Raw genomic sequence first — 20,504 nt, forward strand, 5'->3', positions numbered from 1 at the left:
TGCTGAAGGATGTTTCAGCTACTGAAGGAGTTAAAACACACAGACTCCAGAAATATTTTATCGAGTTAACCCCCACATGCCTTTCATGTCCTAACTTGTGTGAAGACATGTAGGGAGACTTTTCCCATTGCAAACTCTGTAACTGGGTAATAAATGGCAACTTAAAAATGTAATTCCTGGTGACTGTAGACAGAATACAGAGATCACTTAAGCTTTCACACTGATTTAGCTTTTTACAGAAGATTTTGAGGGATTAAAGATCTTCTAGGCTGACTATGTTTAGTGCAGAAGAGTTTCTTAAAATACCCATCAAGAGCCTATAGCATAAAGCCCATGACTTCAGCTCCTGGAATTATGTGATGACATCAGACTCAACTTTCATTTGAAGAAGAAAAAACAAAATCTCTAGCTCTTATGGTTGTAAGTAGAAGCTTGTTAACATGAACTAAGTGCAACGGATCTAGTGATGTTTGCACACAGCCTGAGAGAGTAACTGGGATGTGTGACGTGCTACATGCATCTCAGTATGGTCTTAACTCTCAGATGCACTTTGTGGGAGGCCAGGCCAACACCACCATGGAACTGTAGGACTTGTATATGGCAGGAGAAAAGTGCAGCAGGCCCAGTCAACCCATCTCAAGTAGGTACATGCCATATTCTGGGCTAAATATGGAGTTGTGGCTGCCACCTCTACCTCTCCAGGGGGAAGAGGGGACTCCTGATGAGAGAAGGGAGCCCTGTGCTTCTGCCTCTCTAGAAGTGGGGACCCTGCCACCACCACTTTTAGTGGGGTGTGGCAAAGCCATGGGGAGCTCTGTGTCATGTTGTGCCTAGAGCCCTGGAGTGCCTTAATTCACCCTGTCCCATTTCTGTGTCAAATAGATATAATCTGGAGTCTGCCTCTTGGAGTAAAAGCATGCATGTTGGGCCAATTTCTGACCTCAGATATGTATGCATCTCACATTCAAGTCATTTAACATTATATGCTTGTGTCCAAGGGCAAAATTTGGCCCTAAGAACATAGGTTAGTATGTATTGATCACATTCAGCAATCAGTTTATACAGATTTTTTTTCAAATATTTCCTACTGAGAATAACAGTTAAGCAGGTTAGTAGCATACGGTAGCTGTAAGCAACTGGTTTGACAGCCTTTCAGCAAAAACTCATAGGCACTGATGCTTCAGTGGTTGCAACTGGGTTTTGTTGCCTACGCTGCAAAAAATGGATGCGTTTCCTTCATATGTAAGGCATGTGTGAGGATGTGTTTCCTTCATATGTAAGGCACAAACTTACAAAGGTTTTGTGTTGTTTTCAGGCAAAATATTGCACCATAGACACAAGAAAAAAGCTTTGCTGTTGGTTCATCTTGTCTTCCTGATCAAGCAAAGTTGAAAATTAAGAGGTAGCCCAAGCTAATTCAGTGACTGGCCTGTCGGGTACTGTACTGGCATGGTTAGAATTTTTCTTTTCTGTGATTGATTGGAGTTGCTACCTTTTATTTTTAATCACTTACATTTTTGTAGTACCTCTTACCCAGAAGAATCTCAGAGCTCTTTACAAACTTAAACTGTTATAGAAACTGTACATTGAGGGTCATGACAGCCATCTCTGAGGTGTAATATTACACCATACAACAATACATAATAGTTTAAGACAGGAAGTAGAGAATGCCACATCATTTTAAACTGTAGAGGAACTTTAGGGAGGGAAATGTAATTGCCCAAGTTGAAATTTGGCTAGGACATCTGGATCAACATGCTACGCTTATGAAATGTACCATGAAATCTTTAATTACCCCAAGTGAATAGGGCTTTTGTTTAATATGTTGTCCAAAAAGTCTGCCTTAGCAGCACAGTGCCCCAAGCCATGTTGGAGTATTGTTTTTGCACTTTTCAAAAAGGAGTACCATCTACTGAATCACTGACAGCCTTTGTTTCAGCATCTAGGTGTTGCTTAGTTGTCTCCCATCCAAACATAGATTTAGCCCAACTCTGGTTCGCTTGTGTTTTAATCAGTTGCCCCTCCCCTCCTTTTTTCTCCTATCTTTTTTCTGCTGCAGTTGTAGAAAGGCTAGGCTGAAGAAATAAGTCATGCATTTTATTCTGAAGGCAGTGAGAGTTGTGGTCATTCTTTTAAAAAAAAAATTTTTTTTTCAAGAAAAATACTAAAACAAAAGCATCTCTGGAAAAAAGTTCTGTAATTTTGGGCCAGTTGCTGAGAAAGCTCTGTCCTTAGTTTTCAGATATATTATGCTTTAGGTTGACAGTTTCTTTGAAGTGTAGCTGTTGATAGAGATCTTGATCGCTTAGCAAGTGGTAAAAAGAAAAGGAGTACTTGTGGCACCTTAGAGACTAACCAATTTATTTGAGCATGAGCTTTCGTGAGCTACAGCTCACTTCATCGGATGTGCTTCTGTAGGTAACTTGGTCCATTGCTATGGAGGACCTTAAAGATGAGGACTGCTGTCCTGTAACTCGATGCCTTACGACAGTGATTCTCAATCTATTTACCATTGTGGGCCGTATATACAGCTCTCTGTGTGTTAAGTGGGTTGTATCCACACAATATATATATTACCTGTATGGCCCTGAGGATGTTACATGGGCCGCAGCTGTGTGCTGATTGCGCTGTGGGTTAAGAACCACTGCCTTACGATAAAGCAATCTGAGTGGAGCACAAGAGTGATGTGCGTTTCCATGGCTGATATCCCGCAGGTGGCCTGGTATTTGAGCTGCAGCACTCATTTCTGAGTAAGTAAATTGCAGTAATCCAGTCTGGGAGTCACAAAGGGGTGGATTGCTATAGCCAGAATTTTTTCTGACAACAGGGTACTACGATCTTCTTGGTGAAAGATGATTTCAGCAGCTGTAGTTATTTGAATGTCGAGAAACAGGGATGAATCCAGAAGAACTTTGAGGCTGTGGACTGAGTTGCCTATTTGTGTCCATGCTTGCTCAAGAATGGGAAGGTGTATAGTAGCTAGCTCTTCAGAATATTTAAGACTTCCCACTTCTGATTGTTGAATTTAGTTTCCACCAGCTGCTTTTCTTCCATTTGGTGATCTCAAACAGTGATGGGAATAGTTGGGTGATAGGGCTAACCATGTCAATGAGTAAAAGACCTGGGTGTCATCTATGTATTGATGTTTAAGTCATGATTTTCCCAAATAAGGTTAATGAAGTTTTTGAATAGATTGGGTACTAATGTACAGGTCTGACGGACTCTGTAGGCGAGCACTCTGATAAGGGAGGATAAGTTGTCCATCACCACCCTCCAAGTGTGATCTGTAAGAAGGGATTACTGATAACTCACTGTTTTCCTAGTAACCCCATATACCTCTTCAGGGTGGGTTAGTAGTACACTGTGGTGCACAGTGACAAGGAACTCAAAGATCTGATAATATAAGCATAGATACCCTCTTCTGTCATGGGACAAAAGATCATACATAAGCATGACTAATGCCACTTCTGTTTCATGTCCTGGCCTGAAACATGGTTGGAATGGGTCCAGGATCTTGGCAGTGGGAGGGTATATCAAAGATGGCTTTTTGCGTGTTTTTTTTTTTTTTCCAATTTAGTTTTCTCAGTTGGATACTGGATGATAACTTGCAATGTTCATAAGGATCAGTGTTTGCTTCCTTGTTCACTTTAGGGGATGTGGTAAGTTCCATTTTCATAGGGGTGGGTAGTTGTCAGGAGGAGACTTGGACAAACCTAAGGCCTGGTCTACACGGGGGGGTGGGGGGATCGATCTAAAATACGCAACTTCAGCTACAAGAATAGCGTAGCTGAAGTCGACGTATCTTAGATCAACTTAGAATCACTTACTTTGCGTCCTTGTGGCGTGGGATCGACGGCTGCCACTCCCCCATCGACTCTGCTTCCGCCTCTCGCCGTGGTAGAGTTCCGGAGTTGACGGCAGAGCGATTGGGGATTGATTTATCGCGTCTACACTAGACACGATAAATGGATCCCCAATAGATCGATCACTACCCGCCAATCCGGCGGGTAGTATAGACGTGGCCTGAGCGTCTTTTACTAACCAAGAAGTGTCTGGGTCAGATTTGCATGGCTTCAGGACATTTCTTGTTACCCAAATAAACTTATACATGAACTTTATAAATTACCTAGTTTAAGGCACTGGTAATATAAGGGAACATAAGTCTATTAATTCATGGAGCTGATAGAGCAGAAAATCTGTATTGGAAAGGTTTCACTCTGTGTGGGAGCTCAGCTCTGATTCAGTCCTCCTTTGGTCTGAAAACTTAGACCTTGACTACACAGGAAAGTTTTTATATAACTTTATTTTTTCAGTATAAACTGCCTTGTGTCCACACACACACACGTTTTTTTTCTTGTGTCTTAACCTGCTTTAAGTAATCTGCTTAGGAAGTGACATAACTCTGTCCCAGAATGAGGTATTACAGGTATAACATTTGTGTGACTGCAACCCTGTTTTGGATTAATTATACTGCTTCCTCCAATTGCTATCCCACACTACATTGTTTCACACCTGGAATGGCCTGTTTGTTTGCCTGTGGACCTCTACAGCTCTGGGGTCATCTTGACTGGATGTTACCTTTTTCTATTTAAATATTGGCATGCAGCCAGGTGTGCCCCTTTGTAATTCCAGCTCATGGCAAGTTAACAAACCAAGTCACATACCCATTATAGCAGCCATGCTTCTGGGTGATCCCATCAGGAGGCCCTGGACTTTCTTGACTTTTGGGGAGACGAGCACATCCATGCCCATCTGAGCAGGAATCACTAGAATGCCAAGATCTACTAGAGGCTGCCAGAACAAATGCAGGAAAAAGCGGTTCTATGGGGACACAGCCCAGTGCTGTGTCAAAGCAAAGAAGCCTCCGACAAAGCTACAAGAATGCAATGGACTAAAACAGGACTGCTTGTAATGCTCCCAATAGTTGCCTGTACAAAGAGGAGCTGGACTGGATTTTTGCAAAGGAGAACATCTCTGGAGTTTTGGACAGTTTGGAGTTGATCACGGAAGGCATCCAAGCGACCAGAAAAAGATTCTCCCAGACAGCCAGGGTCTCTTTGGCACACCCAACCCTGAGCCAGAGGCCCAGGAACCAAAGATGCCACCTGAATCTCAAATGGGGCCCCAGCCTGAAACTGTTGAGGAATGGAGTTGTACCAGTAAGTATTATGTCCTGTGTTGCAATACAACTGTAGAGGGGGATTTAAACAACTTTGTTCCAAGTCCACGCTGACCATCACCGTGTTGGGAGGACATTATGTGCTTCCCTGCCTGCTCAGCTCCCCTTCTTCTCTCTGTGTGCTCAAAATGGCATCTGTACTGGAGATTTCAAGCTCAGAAGGGTTTATGTCCCTTAACTATCAACTCACACAACCACTAGTCAAATAGGTTGCCTCTCTAAACCCCTTTCCATGCTGTTTGATTCTCCCTGTCCCTCATGGGGAACCTCTTCCTCCGTTCAAGATGGAAGCACTTTTGGGGTTAAAACATCAAATACAATAAACATGTCTCCCAAACAATGTAAGAGCAGATATAGAAAGAGAAAAAGTAATAGACTAGGTTCTTTGGCTCACAGTTTGATCAAGGCCTTGTGCTTCTAGCCACCTTTACATTGTATGAGGTAAATTGCCAAAATTAGGCTACAGGGGCATTTCAAAATGAGTAGTCATTTTTATTTTTCATTCAGCATTGTTAACCCTTTGGGTTCAAACCAGTTACTGCATGAGTGTTTGTTTTGCAGTGCTCTCTGTGCTCCTCTTCAGTTGTTATAAAACAGAAGTTAAAGCAAAGAGAGTGTGCTATTTGGTATATATATCGCAAGACAATGCAGCCTTCTTGGTGCTGCTCATATTGGTGGTGTGCTTCCTTTCAATTCTTGTATCAGCTATGGGGGCATCAATTTGGTAAACAGCAGTGCTGCATATCTTCCTGGTTTGCTCATTTTCTTTTTGAACATGATCCTTCTCTGCCTCTTGGGAACACACCTTTGGGTAGCATCCCCCATAGTAAGCATAGCCTCCAGAGGTGCATGTGTAATTACTAACCTGCTCCCTTTTGCTCCCCCAGCCAACCCCCCCACCCCCATTGGTACAGGGGCCCTATATAAGGGGGAAGTAAGGTAGAAAACATCTTATCTCCAAACTCACACCAGACTGGACAGAGCAGTTGGGAATAACATTCTAAAATTGTGAAAAAGCAACATTTTATCATTTTGTATTAGGACAATAACTACTTGTGCTGTTTCTCTGTTCTTCTAGTGCCTGAAATGCTCTGGCCCTCACAGACAGGGATCTTATCAGCTGCTGAATGCCTGGCATACCTCTGAAGGAAGTGAAAGAGGGCAAGGAAGGACAGGTTCACTGACCTCATGACTGCATTCTATCAGAGGGCCATAAAAGCAGAAGAGGGGAGGGAAGATTTCCTGCAGCAGTCTTGGAGGCTCTGAACAAACTGCATGGACAAGGACGTTCAAGAGGAGGGATGCTGGACCTAAAGGAGAGGCAAACAGCTCTGCTTGAGAACATTGTGTTGCTGTGTTCACAGCCACCAGCCCAGCCTAGCCTGGTCCTGATCACTGAGGAGAACACAGGATACTGGGGAGCCCCTTTTCACTTCTCCAAATGACAGGGCCTTCCCACACCATTCCATCCCAGAACAGCGAACAGTTCCTACTCTTCTACCTTTTGCTTTTTTGTGGGCCCTTAAGCACAAACTTGTGTGCACCTGGCACTTTAGTCATGGTTCTGCCACAGTTCCACTGGTTTTAAGTTTGTAGTATAATGATGAATCAATAAAGGTTTTTAATATGTAAAACTCCACTGAAAAATTTAATTGAGGTATTGCTTCTCCCTAATAATATCTTTACACAAACACCTTTCATTCATTTTCTTGGTTACAGTACACTACTTTTCCACCAGTACACTCTGGCCTGAAAGTTGGACCAAAACACACCCTTTACCCTGTTTCCCTGACTAGTTGGAGCACCTTGTGGAAAGGCAGCCTTTTTGGCTGTTCATAATGTACAGAAATCTCTCCACCTCGTTCTCCCACCCACTGGTGAGGATCTCTTGCTTGCTTTCTCAGATGATGAGCAAAACAGAGCAAAAAGCACTTATCCCAATAGGCAAAGATTGTTCAGAAACATCCAGCCTTGGTATGAAGCACCTCTACCTTCCCTTCAGTCTTTCAAATGCACCTTCCACTGTCATTCAGCAGCTCCTCAAATATAGTCAACAACTTCTGTCTCATGTCCGGTATAAGGCTTCATAAGTCAGGGAACCAGAGGGTTAGCTGCGTCTCCCAAGATGACAAGAGGAATCACAGCACCATTAATGTCTGTAGACCTGGGAGAAAAAATTCCCTTTTTCAGGGCAGAGGTTTTAAATAGCCTGGCATCATGGATCTTTCCTAACCATCCCACGTTAATATTAGTAAACCTTGCACGAGGATCAACCAGGGCTTGCACCATGGAGAAATACCCCTTTCTGTTGACAAATTCTGAGGCCTGGTGTGGGGGGGGCAGAGAATGTGGGTTAGGGTGCTTAAAAATTGATGATTTTTAAAAAATAAATACAGATTTTTGTATTTAAATTGGAATTTTTCTTTTTAAAAATAAACTGTTTAAAAATAAATCTGAAATTATGTCAACCTATGTTAAGGCCTAAGCTTCTTATTTATTAAAATTATTTAAATAGTGTGTGAACCCTCCTCAAATTTGAATGACTTGAAGGGTGCAGTTATATACAGAATTAGGGGGGAAAACATCTTTAACTTTTGAAGTCAACTCATGCTTTATAAATACTTCACAATGTCATGTACTGCATTAAGTATTTGTTATTTTCAGTCTTACAGTGGAGCAAATGCTGGTGTTCATATTTTTCCAAATGTGTAAGTATTTTCAGTTTTTGTTGTGCAGGAAAGCTTTTGCCTTAGTTACTTTTGGATTCAATTTAGCAAGCAGATTCAGAATAAATTAACTAGTCCAAATGAAGAAAATATTCTAAGTTCAGAAACAGGAAGTTTGAAAAAGCTAGAAAACTTATTTTCCTCTTTAAATCTATGAATAAAAAACAGGTGGGAGAGGAGGGGATGGGATCTACTAATTCGGAAAACTTGAAGGACATAGACAAGCTTTTCAAGGTTATTCAGGCACTTAAAGATGCAAGTAGGTGCCTTGTGGTGATCTTCAAAAATGCCTATACCAATTAGGTGCCTAATTCCCATTGACTTCAGTCCGTCAATTCACTAACTACAGTTATGACTTCTTTTGTTTAATAAATCTTTTAGTTTTAAATGAAAACTTTTTTTGCTTATGTATCCAGCACATTTAAGGAGGCTTTATTTAACTAGTAAAAAACAGTTTTAAAATGTTCTTTTTGTACATTTTTAATTGAATTCTATTTTCCATCCAAATGCAGCTTGACACAGTTTCCAAATTTAAAAAAAATCTAATAAATGTCATTAATCACTTTCTTGCATAATAAAAAAAAAAAGTAAAAATTAAGACTCTGAATAAATGTATTTCAAGCTATATAACTGCTTAAATAAATGTATAGCTATAGTGGTGCACTAAATTTGGTACCTTTTTGTTAATGGGTATATTTGGTTGCAAATGAACATATTTTAATGTTTAGTATAAACAGCCAGTGAGAATGAACCTTTGTGTAGGAAAATAACTAAGGTAAAATGCCAAACAAGATGAAGATCAATTATGTAAGTCAAGGTTTCCTGTTTGCTGAGTTAAATCATAAGTAAAATCAGTGATTTAAATCACTGTGATTGAAATCAATCCACCCTGGCATGGGTCCTGTCAATGGCCCCAATATAACTTGGAAATTCCAACCATGCCAATCCATTAATAAACTTCTGTGCGCTGGCAAGCCTTATGACCCGGGGGTAGCAGCACACTCTCAATAGCATGACAACAGTCTTGACAGTTGGGTCTAGCAACACCAAGCTGGTAAGCTACTGAGCAGCAGCAATTGGGGGTGGCGAGCTTCAAGATGGCCGTGTCCATGTGCTTCTCCCTGATGAGGTGAACTCTCATGTTGGTGTTCTTTTATTGTCCCTGTGTGCTGAGCTCTGCACAGATCTTAGGGACAGTAACTGTCTGCATCGTGAAGTTGTGCTACCGTTTCTGGTCATCCCAGTTCTGCAGCACTGTCCTGTCCCACCAGTCAGTGCTGGAAGGCCACACCCAGAAATGGTATTTTATCAAGTGAAGCTGTTCCAGGAAAACGCCCTGCCAAAGTATCAGCTCAGTTTTTTCATCCTTCTCCTCATCTAGCCATCTCACTGTGTCTGTCTCCCAACCCATCCAAAGCCGTTCAGTATTATGAATGATGAAACATTTGGTGGAGCAGTTTGTTTCTGTTAATGATTCTCAGGATTGCGGTATTCAGTAGTGTTTCCTCGACTGCAGTTTGAAAATAGTGCTGGCTTGCAAAAAACAGTTGAAATTATGGGATGACAGGAGAGGAATCCTGGGACTTTAGTTTGAGCCCATGTGCCAGAATTTCAGTAGGTTCCAGTGGACCTTCCACAGTGCAGCATGACAAAAATCCCAGAATGTGTAGGGTCTTGCAGCAGAACATTACACCATGGGTTATTTGCCCAGAATGCTGTGTGGTTATTTTTCAAAAGCACAGAGCTGTGTGGGCACAGTGATTCTGAAGGGAAGTAGTTTAAGTTGGCATAAAAATGTGGTGTGGACACATACAGTATAGTTATACTGGTATAATTGTAGTAGAAAAACTTACATTCCAGTGCCAATAAGCCCTTAGGGCTGGGGTGGGCAAACTTTTTGGCCACAGGGCCACATCTGGGTATGGAAATGTATGGCGGGCCATGAATGCTCATGAAATTGGGGGTTGGGGTGCAGGAGGGGGTGAGGGCTCTGACTGTGGGTGTGGCCTCTGGGGTGGGGCCGGGGATGAGGGGTTGGGGGTGCAGGAGGGCGCTCTGGGCAGCGCTTACCTCAAGCAGCTCCCAGAAGCAGCAGCATGTCCCCCTTTCGCCTCGTATGCGGAGGCGTGACCAGGCAGCTCTGCGCACTGCCCCGTTTGCAGGTGCCGCCCCTGCAGCTCCAACTGGCTGCAGTTCCCAGCCAATTGGAGCTGCAGGGGTGGTGCTTGGAGTGGGGGCAGCATGTGGCGCCCCCTGGCTGCCCCTACATGTAGGAGCTGGAGCGGGCACATGCTGCTGCTTCCAGGAGCCGCGCGGAGTGGGGCAAGTAGCCGACCCCGCTCCCCGGCTGGAGCGGGGCAAGTCCCAGACCCCGCTCCCCGGTGAGAACTCGAGGGCCAGCTTAAAACGTCCAGAGGGCTGGATGTGGCCCCTGGGCCACAGTTTGCCCACTCCTGCCTTAGGGTAAACTGTGTAGTTCCTACGGGTTAGGTCTTTATCTCTAGTTTGTGGAGAAGAGTGTATTGTATAGTACAAGGTACGTTCTCATCTGAATGTGCTGTTTGTTCCCTTCTCAACTCTTTTGAGCATTCTGTGGCTATCACCCATGACTAGATATTATTTCCTTTTTAGCCACAGTTTGCTGAAGGAACAAGCTTTACTACAGAATAGATTTTATTTCCTGGAATTTTTTGATGGTAGTTAAATTTTTTAAAGTTCATGCCCATGTCTTTAACTTTAAAAATCACTTTCATTGCAGGATGAGCAGTTCCTAGGTTTTGGCTCAGATGAAGAGGTCAAAGTACGAAGTCCCACCAGATCTCCCACAGGTATGTTCAGCTCATAGGATTGGAAGTTGTGACATGTTGTCACTTTGCATGGTTTACTCATGCCTCTCCCTGTTCACATTGCAATAGCTTATTTTATTGAGAGCTTGCTGGAAAACAATTGTAGGTCTTTTTGTCCCACTCTGAGTGGACCACTTAGAGAACTGCTGTTCCTGAGAGGCTGTGCTTTATCCATATCTAGCCCAGGCTGTCCTACTTTAGGAGCTGCTCTTTGGCAGGGTCACAATATAAAGCGCTTCTTAGTGTTTCTTCATAGTACAGTAGGAGATATGTCAAGAAATTTTGAATAGAAATAAGGCTGACCTCCTGATCTTTTGATGTGGATTTGGAATCCTTCACTTGCTCTTCACTCTCCAGTGAGTGTAATTAAAGTGAGAGGAGACTTTTAACACACTGGTCTTTTTTTATTAATGAGAGGAGGTGGTGAGCAATGATAAACCAAGCAAAAATGGAAACAGACGAACTAAAATTAGACCTGCTTAATCTTCCTATTTGTTACAACATTGTTGTATCTTTTCACTTTGTCTTCTGAAATGTAATGGTTGGAGTCTTACTGAAGATACTAAATTACATTGGGCAGTCTTTATTAAATTTACTTTCACAAAAAAACCTCTAAATTAAAGTGAGCTTGGGTAGCTTTCTCTGTTGATCTTGAAACATCATAGACTCATAGAACTGTGAGAGATCTTGAGAAGTCATCTAGTCCAGTCCCCTGAACTCATGGTAGGACTAAGTATTATCTTAGAAAATGGCAACAATCTATTTATTCCCGGGAATACTAAGTGAGGATCGTGGGGAGCTCCCATTCTGCCTCAATTCCAGTTCTCCATGCTGGGTATGTGGCAGTGGGTGGAAGTGTGGGGGAAGGAGATAGACATCTGCAGAAATTTCACAGGATCTCTAATACACTAGTACTCAACCTATTCCAGCTGATTGTATATCACATTCTCTGTCTGGTATTAGTTCTATTGTGGACAATCTTAACAGCCCGTTGATCCTGGTACTAACGATGGTACTAACAGAATATTGTGGAAACCCCTCTGCAAACGTGCTGTTGCTGCTCAGTTGTATGTAGCAGCAGTTGCCCTAAAAAACAGTTGTAACCTTTTTTCCTCCCCTCTCGTTACATTACATTTTTTTTTTTAAGAGAATGGCCCTGAAATCATACGATTGAGCATGTACACAGTGCTCTTTAAACTATCCTAGTAGTGTCATCAAGATGTAATTTAAAGAAGTCTACAATTGCTTTTTCCAAGTACCAGCCTGGCATACGTAGGTTTCAGTTCATTTCTAAAAAAACCTTAAGTGAGCTTCCTTTTCCATCAGGAGGATGTTTTGAAGAATTTTTGAATTTTAGTTTAACAGGAGATTTCACTTGGAACCAGAGAAGCCATGAAAATTGGTCAGGTTCAAGTCCACTATGAAGATGACAAATCCTATACGTGTTTTTTGGCTGGGAGTCCCTTTCTAATGGAATTAAGTAATGGATTCACTGTAGTTCCTTGTATTCCCCATTCCAATGCTACTTTGATAATATGACATGCTTTCTTCTGGAGACCTAGAGACAATTCCATCTTACCTAAAAGTTGTATGTGTTTGTGGAACAACAAAATAAAACCCAAATCCAGTCTTTTGATTCAAGTCGGCAACTGTTTAGAAATGGCTCTATCATGGTCTATCTTTCTGATCTATCATGGAGCAGGGAAATTTTGTGGGAAAGAGTGTGTGAAACTGATATTAAAAGGTGAGACTAACATTTGAAGGGAGACTAACAAATAAACGGGAGTAAATTTATGCCTTAACTGAAGGTGTGGCGTGGTGAGGTGTCTTTTGCTAATGATGGTCTAGTTTCATGAGAGTGTTCAACCCTATGGTAGGCTTAAGTAGCCAAAGGGAGAGATGGAGGAACATAACTTGCACATGAAGATATGATGTATTTCTCTGAAATACTGACACAAAAGTAAGTCTTTATAAGGTAACCCTTCTGACATGCAATCAACACTGGCTAACCTGGGGTTTTTAACTCCATTTTGTTTAGTGTCTCTGATCTGATTTCGTGAGCCAATGGTACATCCTTGATAGGAAACTATTCAACAGTTGAATTTGTGTGAAACCAAACAAAGATGGAGGGTCTTGGGAGGAAAGGTGCAATAGCTTATTATACTTCCTTTCAGCTCTGGAGCCCTAGGCTCAGATTTTGATTTGGTTGCAAGTGAATGAGTTTGATCATCTTAACCTAGACTTTAATGGATAAATGTACCCATTACAATATTCTACACAGCTTGGCCCAGACAACAATGTCTGCTAAGGAGAGACTTTGTACTGCAATCATGTGAATGTCTCAGGTAATGGCTGACATGCATTGGCAGAGCTGTGTGGGGACTATAGGTTGAGATTAAGGTGCATTGGCAGAGGTGGATAATGAAATCTTGCACAACTCATGCCCGACACCACTTCTGAGTGTAGTCACAAGCACTAAATTTACTCCAAAATTAAAGCAAAACAAAATCTTGAATTAGTAAAATATCAGTTTTGATTCATGCTTTTCCCAAACACTATTCTTGGTGTGGTGGCCTTTGTATTAGCAGTGGGGGTGGATGATAACCAAGAAAAAAATTTTCTTTTAAATGAACTAGTTTTGAACTTTTTTCATTCTTTGTATATGATGTTTCAAGAAAGTTAATTTTGGGGAAAAAGAAAAGGAGTACTAGTGGCACCTTGGAGACTAACCAATTTATTTGAGCATAAGCTTTCGTGAGCTACAGCTCACTTCATCGGAGTTACTGTTCCCTTCAAAAAGTTATTTTTGGTATTTGTTTTTATAAATGTAAAAGTTATTTTGGTGGAAAGATATTTGTACTTAAAATATGTTTTGGAAAATAAGCTCCTTATTATAAGGGAAGTGTTTTATTTGTCTGTGATGGAACCTTTTTATGTACAGGTTTCAGAGTAGCAGCTGTGTTAGTCTGTATCCGCAAAAAGGACAGAAGTACTTGTGGCACCTTAGAGACTAACAAATTTATTAGAGCATAAGCTTTCGTGGGCTACAGCCCACTTCATCGGATGCATAGAAGATGCTGTAGCCCACGAAAGCTTATGCTCTAATAAATTTGTTAGTCTCTAAGGTGCCATAAGTACTCCTGTTCTTGTTATGTACAGTTCTTATTAATAAGTTGTATTCATAGGTGGATCAAAATTATGGTAGCTTGTTCTGTGTATGTAATGTGACTTGTGATGAGTAAAGTCAGATGTGACCTGGATAGTGTTGTAACAGCGTACAGAAAAGCCTAACGTGCTCTGCATTCTCTACTTCCCTCTCAGTGAAATCTAGTCCACGAAAACCTCGTAGGAGACCCAGAAGCAGTCCCGATCGAAGTTCAGCTGCACACTCAGACTCTTCATCAGTGTGTTCCCCCCTGAGCAAGTCTGAAACCATGTCCATGGAAAAGTTAAAGAAGAAGGAAATTAAAAGTGGGGAAAAGAAACGAGGAAGACCTCCAACACTTAGTAGTGTGAAGTTCAAGTTATCACAAGTAAAGGACATCTCAGATATTCATAAGGGGAGCAAAGAAGCAAAAGAGAATCTAAAGAAAATAAAAAGGGCACCATCCACTACATTTCAGCATGCTGCAAAAATCAAGAAGTTACGAACTGGTAAACTCTCCCCACTGAAGTCTAAATTCAAGACTGGGGGGAAACTTCAGATTGGGAGGAAAGCGGTTCAGATTGTGCGCAGGAGAGGAAGGCCACCCTCTTCAGAACGTTTAAAGACTGCCTCACCACTAATCATTAATTCACAGCTGGAGAAACCCCAGAGGGTACGTAAGGAGAAAGATGGCACGCCACCACTCACAAAAGAAGAAAAGACTGCTGTCAGACAGAGCCCGCGCAGGATTAAGCCTGTTAGGATTATTCCTTCGACCAAGAGGACAGATGCAACAATTGCTAAGCAACTCTTGCAGAGGGCTAAAAAGGGGGCACAAAAGAAGATTGAGAAAGAAGCAGCTAAACTGCAGGGTAGAAAGGGAAGGACTCAGCTCAAAAACATCCGGCAGTTCATCATGCCAGTTGTGAGTGCTATCTCCTCGCGGATCATTAAAACACCCAAGCGATTCATTGAAGATGAAGACTATGATCCTCCTATAAAAATAGCTCGCCTCGAATCCACACCGAACAGCAGGTTTAGTGCTACATCTTGTGGGTCCAGTGAAAAATCAAGTGCGGCTTCTCAGCACTCATCTCAGATGTCTTCAGATTCCTCACGATCTAGTAGTCCTAGTGTAGATACATCTACCGACTCTCAGGCGTCCGAGGAGATGCAGGCACTTTCCGAAGAACGCAGCAATACTCCAGAAGCTCATACCCCTTTACCTATTTCTCAGTCTCCAGAAAATGATAACGGTGATAGGAGAAGCAGGAGGTTTTCAATGTCAGAAAGGAGTTTCGGTCAAAGGGCAGCTAAAAAACTGTCAACCTTGCAAAGTGTGTCCCAGCAGCAGTCCTCTTCCTCTCCTCCTCCACCTCTGCTCACTCCTCCCCCACCATTACAGCCTGCTACTGGCATCTCAGACCACACACCTTGGCTTATGCCTCCAACAATACCATTGGCTTCACCTTTTCTGCCCACCTCTGCTGCACCCATGCAAGAGAAACGGAAATCAATTCTACGAGAACCAACATTCAGGTGGACCTCTCTGAAGCATTCTAGGTCAGAACCACAGTACTTTTCCTCAGCAAAGTATGCCAAAGAAGGTCTCATCCGTAAACCAGTATTTGATAACTTTAGACCTCCACCACTGACTCCAGAGGATGTTGGCTTTGCATCTGGTTTTTCAACATCTGGTGCTACGGCTCCAGCTCGCTTGTTTTCTGCTCTTCATTCTGGAACAAGATTTGATATGCACAAAAGAAGTCCTCTGCTTCGAGCTCCAAGATTCACTCCAAGTGAGGCCCACTCCAGAATTTTTGAATCTGTAACCTTGCCTTCCTCTGTTAGTCGAACCACTGCAGGAACTTCTGTGACAGGCATATCTTCTAGGAAACGAAAGAGAAGAGTGTTTAGCCCGATCCGATCAGAACCCAGGTCTCCTTCACACTCCATGAGGACAAGAAGTGGAAGACTTAGTACCTCTGACCTGACAACTCTCACCCCTCAATCTTCTGTCTCTTCCTCACTAACTAACATGTCTGTTAGTTCTCTTGCCACTAGTGCCTTAAACTCAACTTTTACTTTTTCTTCCCATCCCCTGACCCAGTCTGGGGAATCAGCAGAGAGAAGCCAGAGACCAAGGAAGCAGATCAGCACTCCAACTGAGACTTTCTCATCCACTAATCCTACTCCTCTCTTTCCCTGGTTCACACCAAGTCCCCAAACAGAGAGAGGGAGAAATAAAGACAGGGCTACAGAGGAACTGTCCAAAGATAAAGATGTTGACAAAAGTGTGGAAAAGGACAAGAGCAGAGAGAAAGACAGAGAAAGAGAAAAAGAGAACAAACGCGAATCGAGAAAAGAGAAAAGGAAAAAAGGGTTAGAAATTCAAAGTAGCTCTGCTTTGTTTCCTGTAGGTAGAGTGTCCAAAGAAAAAGTTGTTAATGAAGATGTTGCAGCAGCATCTTCAGTTAAAAAAGCTGCGGGGCGGAAGAAGTCTTCAGCAGTAGATCCTGTGGCGGATGCTTCCGCTGTGGCTCTTGTAGATATGACAGCTGGCAAAACCAAAATGCCTAAGAAAGGTAGAGGGGGCGTAGAAAAATCAGATCTAAACCTAAGCCCCACTGTTCCGCCCCTGGAGAAAGACAAAGCCCTATGCCTCTCTGCTCCTTCGTCAAGCACTGTTAAACATTCCACTTCCTCCATCAGCTCTATGTTGGCTCAAGCGGACAAACTTCCAATGACTGATAAGAGGGTGGCTAGTCTCCTAAAAAAGGCTAAAGCCCAGCTGTACAAGATTGAGAAGAGCAAATCCCTCAAACAAGCAGATCAGCCAAAAGCACAGGTATTCTTTCAGACTTATTTATGAGAGGGCTTTATAGTGCATTTTGTTTTGTACTTGGATTGAAAATTGTTAATGTCATTCAGACACTGAAAGAGAACAAATAGCATATTAATTTGAATAATGGTTAGAGCAACAGATGGTAACTAATTTGAAAATGAGAAGCACTGGGCAGAAGTTGAGGGGGAGATAAAGCTGCTGGAGTCAGTTCAGGATGGAGCTGCACACATTTTCTGAGAACAGTGCAGTGTAATTGCTTAGTAGATTTTTCTGGCTAAGTCTGATGGAGATGTTCTTCAAGTGTATTTTGAGCTTATAAAGGCAAGGCTATGGTGAATCATATAGTGATCTCTTGCCCCTGGATGTATGTTTCTGGTACCCCACTTGCTTACAAAGCTGGCATCCAAAAATGACAGTGGTCCTGATCTGATTTTTGTTTAAGGTGCGTATTGCCATGATCTCTGTCTTGTGGGATGGAAGTGAGATCCCATGAGATTTTGCATCTAAAGGAATGGGACCTCACACATCTCTCCTTCTTGGCCCCCAGTGTTCTTTCACATGCTCTCACTGTAGTCCATTTTGGCTACTAAAAAAGTAGACATCATACAGATGCATTTTCAGGTAATGGTTCCTATTTTTGGCTTAAATCAGAATTTGGCTTGCTGTCAGTGGTAATATTCAGGAATTGTGGAAAATAGATTTTTCAGTAGAAAACCTCCAAAGTTTTTCTCCCTGCCATCAAGTTCTGCACCCTCCCACTTGTCTACTCTGTACCACTCCATGCATTGTTGGCCAGTTTCACATAAGGGAAAAACGACTTGTCCCTAAAATTCAGCTTTGTGGGAGTACATTTGTTCATCAGAAATACCCCTGAATCTTTGGGGGGCGAATCCTGGGGAAAAAAATTAAATTACTCGATTTCTTTTAACAGCAGGGATTAGAGGCTGGTTGTGCTGTAATTTCTAGAACCTTATAAGGGGGAATACAGCCTTATTTTCATATGTCCCACTGACTACAAGGCTTTCAAACAGCCTGATTCACTTCTCTGTCAGGGTAATTAGACTGTTAGGATGATTTAGCCTCTTTTATCCTAATTATACATGCCAGCTCTGATGTTTCGGTACTGATGGATTTTACATGAGTATATAGTATTAAGGAATTCAGGTCCTTGAAGTAAGAGGTTAAAATTGGTTATGGAACTTTAGTAAAAATAATAAGTGTTCTGCTTTACTGTTCTCTAAAGTACATCTTCACTAGGAAGGAGGCTGTGAAAACTATGGCTGACTCTCAAATTCTTATGTGACCTGCAGTTTGAACATCTGGTTTGAACCACTGTCTTTTTCTTTAAGTGTGCTTGTTGTATTTTCCAAGTACACTCAGAATGCCTTCTTCAGAAATGCATATGTTCTTGCACACCTGAAACTTAGGGTCAAGAGAGTGATTCATCAGAGACTTCAGTGCGAGGACCACGAATAAAACATGTCTGCAGGAGGGCAGCTGTAGCACTAGGCCGTAAGCGGGCAGTGTTTCCTGATGACATGCCTACTCTGAGTGCCTTACCATGGGAAGAACGAGAGAAGATATTGTCTTCCATGGGGAATGATGGTAAGTTCAAGATTTTTCATCGTGGGGTCTGTGGGTTCATACAAAATTTTTGATGCTGTTGCCCATTAGTTTAGTTTCTTGTGGGGCAATACTTATATGGTTGAATATATGTTTCTATAGAATGGACAACATGCTGCATAAGATTATACAGGGGAAGGGGAGTTAAACAGATTTCAGATATTTTGAATAAACTTCTGGTCTAAAAGGTAATTCACTAATCTGTTGACCTGTGTTCATTTGGTATTTCATGGCGCAAAAGTTTTATAAGTTTTTCTCATCTAAAATCTTAAACAAAAAAACACTCAATTTGTATGACTCTGAGGATGACCTTAAACTTTTGATGGGATGGATGATTTCTGAGTAAACTTGAGACTTCTGAAATGGTGTTGGTGGCTGCTGAATTCACAGCAGGTTTTTTTTTTTCCCCACAGATAAGTCATCAATAGCTGGCTCAGAAGAGGCTGAACCCCTTGCTCCACCTATCAAACCAATTAAGCCAGTTACCAGAAACAAGGCACCCCAAGAGCCTCCAGTGAAGAAAGGTCGGCGCTCAAGGCGCTGTGGGCAGTGCCCAGGCTGCCAGGTCCCAGAGGACTGTGGTGTCTGTACTAACTGTCTAGACAAACCGAAGTTTGGTGGACGCAACATAAAGAAACAGTGCTGCAAGTAAGTGTCTATTTGACAAGCTGTTTAGCTAACCCTTGCGTTGAGAGAGGAAGCCCTGGGATTATAGGTGGAGATTTTCTCATTCACTGTTTAGAAGCAGAGTTGACAGGCTTTGAAGGGAATCCCTTTTGTTTAGTCTTGGCTGGTGTTGGGTAGAGGTAGGTAAAGGACAAAAGAAAGTAAAATTGCTGGAGTATTTTTGCTCTGAATTGTGGACACCCCTTCTTCTCTACAGCTCCCCCTGCCCTACTCCACCCCCCAAAAAACTTGAAAGAGGATTGTAAGGCATGTGATATAGGAAAATGCACTGATAATAATTGCAGGCAACACCTGTACAATAATTGCAGGCAAGATTGAAATGTATTTTCTCAGATAATATGTAGAGAAGTGGATTTCTCGCTGCATATGATGTTTCTCCAGTGTGTCTTTAACATGCAGTGAAGGAAACTCTGGACACTGGCTGAAAATGTAACTTTTTTTTCTTGATCCTTTTGATCAGTTTATCTAAACATTTTTGTGTACAAACATCCCTGGATTTGGAATTTTCCTTCCTCCTTTCTATAGTCTCTGCATTAGACTGGTTTTACCAGCCTGGATAGTCTGTTTGTTTGAGAAGGCAGCAAGTGAAGTGGCAGAAGTAAAGATTGTTGTGATATAAAGGCTATTTATAAAGTATAGCTGTGAGAATTGCTGCATAGCATGCATCTGTGTGAAAACAGTCTGCAGAGTACAATCTGTAAGTAGTCTGTCTCCAAGCAGGTTTGCCCTGGCCCTGGACAAGATTTCAAAACCCGGGGTCCTGCTGCAAGAGCTAAAGGAGAAACAAACGTTAACTGAGTAGACAACAGATATTGTATTCTTAATTTTACATGAAATCTAGGAATTTAAGTTATGGCAAAATAACAACTTGATGACCTTGTCTCATGCCACTCTGTATAAATGAAGGAGCAGTTCCCATGTGGGAAGGATTCCTTTCTTATGAACCAAGTCCAAATTAAGTCACCAAATGGTTGGACCCACCCTAATTAGCCTTAATCAAAATTCAGAGAACTTGCAGTTGATGGATTTGACATTGTTTTCCAGATCTTTTAAATGTATCATGGGACTTCTATGCCTCTCAAATCCTAGTATATGAGAAAGGGAACTGATAGAGATATCACCATGATGGGGACAGAGCCACTCCATTTCTTGTGGCACTATTCACATACCTTTGCATTGGATGATTGTAGTTATTATGAGCCAAACAGAAACTCTAGGATTCCTTAGCCTTAACACTTTTGAAGAAAAAATGAATGGTTCAAAAATGGTAATGGGAATATTGACTGGAGAAAAGGCTTTTTCAGCAGAAAACCCTGCTGAAGGGTGCTGCCGTCCTATATCAGTTTCTGATTGTTCCAACGTATCCCTTTCATCTCAGGATGAGGAAATGCCAGAATCTGCAATGGATGCCTTCAAAGGCCTATCTCCAGAAGCAAGCTAAAGGTATGCAGTG

General features: G+C 42.1%; 1 protein-coding gene across 2 annotated transcripts in view; it reads left to right on the plus strand.

The window, feature by feature from the left end:
• The window catches only part of KMT2A (lysine methyltransferase 2A), an 88,323-nt gene that overhangs the window by 20,690 nt on the left and 47,129 nt on the right, over nucleotides 1-20,504 (plus strand). For both annotated transcript variants that reach the window (XM_084611914.1, XM_084611913.1), the window contains exons 2-6: nucleotides 10,664-10,733; nucleotides 14,073-16,744; nucleotides 18,169-18,346; nucleotides 18,778-19,012; nucleotides 20,430-20,494. In XM_084611914.1, the coding sequence (XP_084468040.1) occupies nucleotides 10,664-10,733; nucleotides 14,073-16,744; nucleotides 18,169-18,346; nucleotides 18,778-19,012; nucleotides 20,430-20,494 (3,220 nt within the window). The remainder of the gene's footprint in view (nucleotides 1-10,663; nucleotides 10,734-14,072; nucleotides 16,745-18,168; nucleotides 18,347-18,777; nucleotides 19,013-20,429; nucleotides 20,495-20,504) is intronic.

The sequence above is a fragment of the Lepidochelys olivacea genome, assembly GCF_965140295.1.
Source record: "Lepidochelys olivacea isolate rLepOli2 genome assembly, chromosome: 22".
NCBI lineage: Eukaryota > Metazoa > Chordata > Testudines > Cheloniidae > Lepidochelys > Lepidochelys olivacea.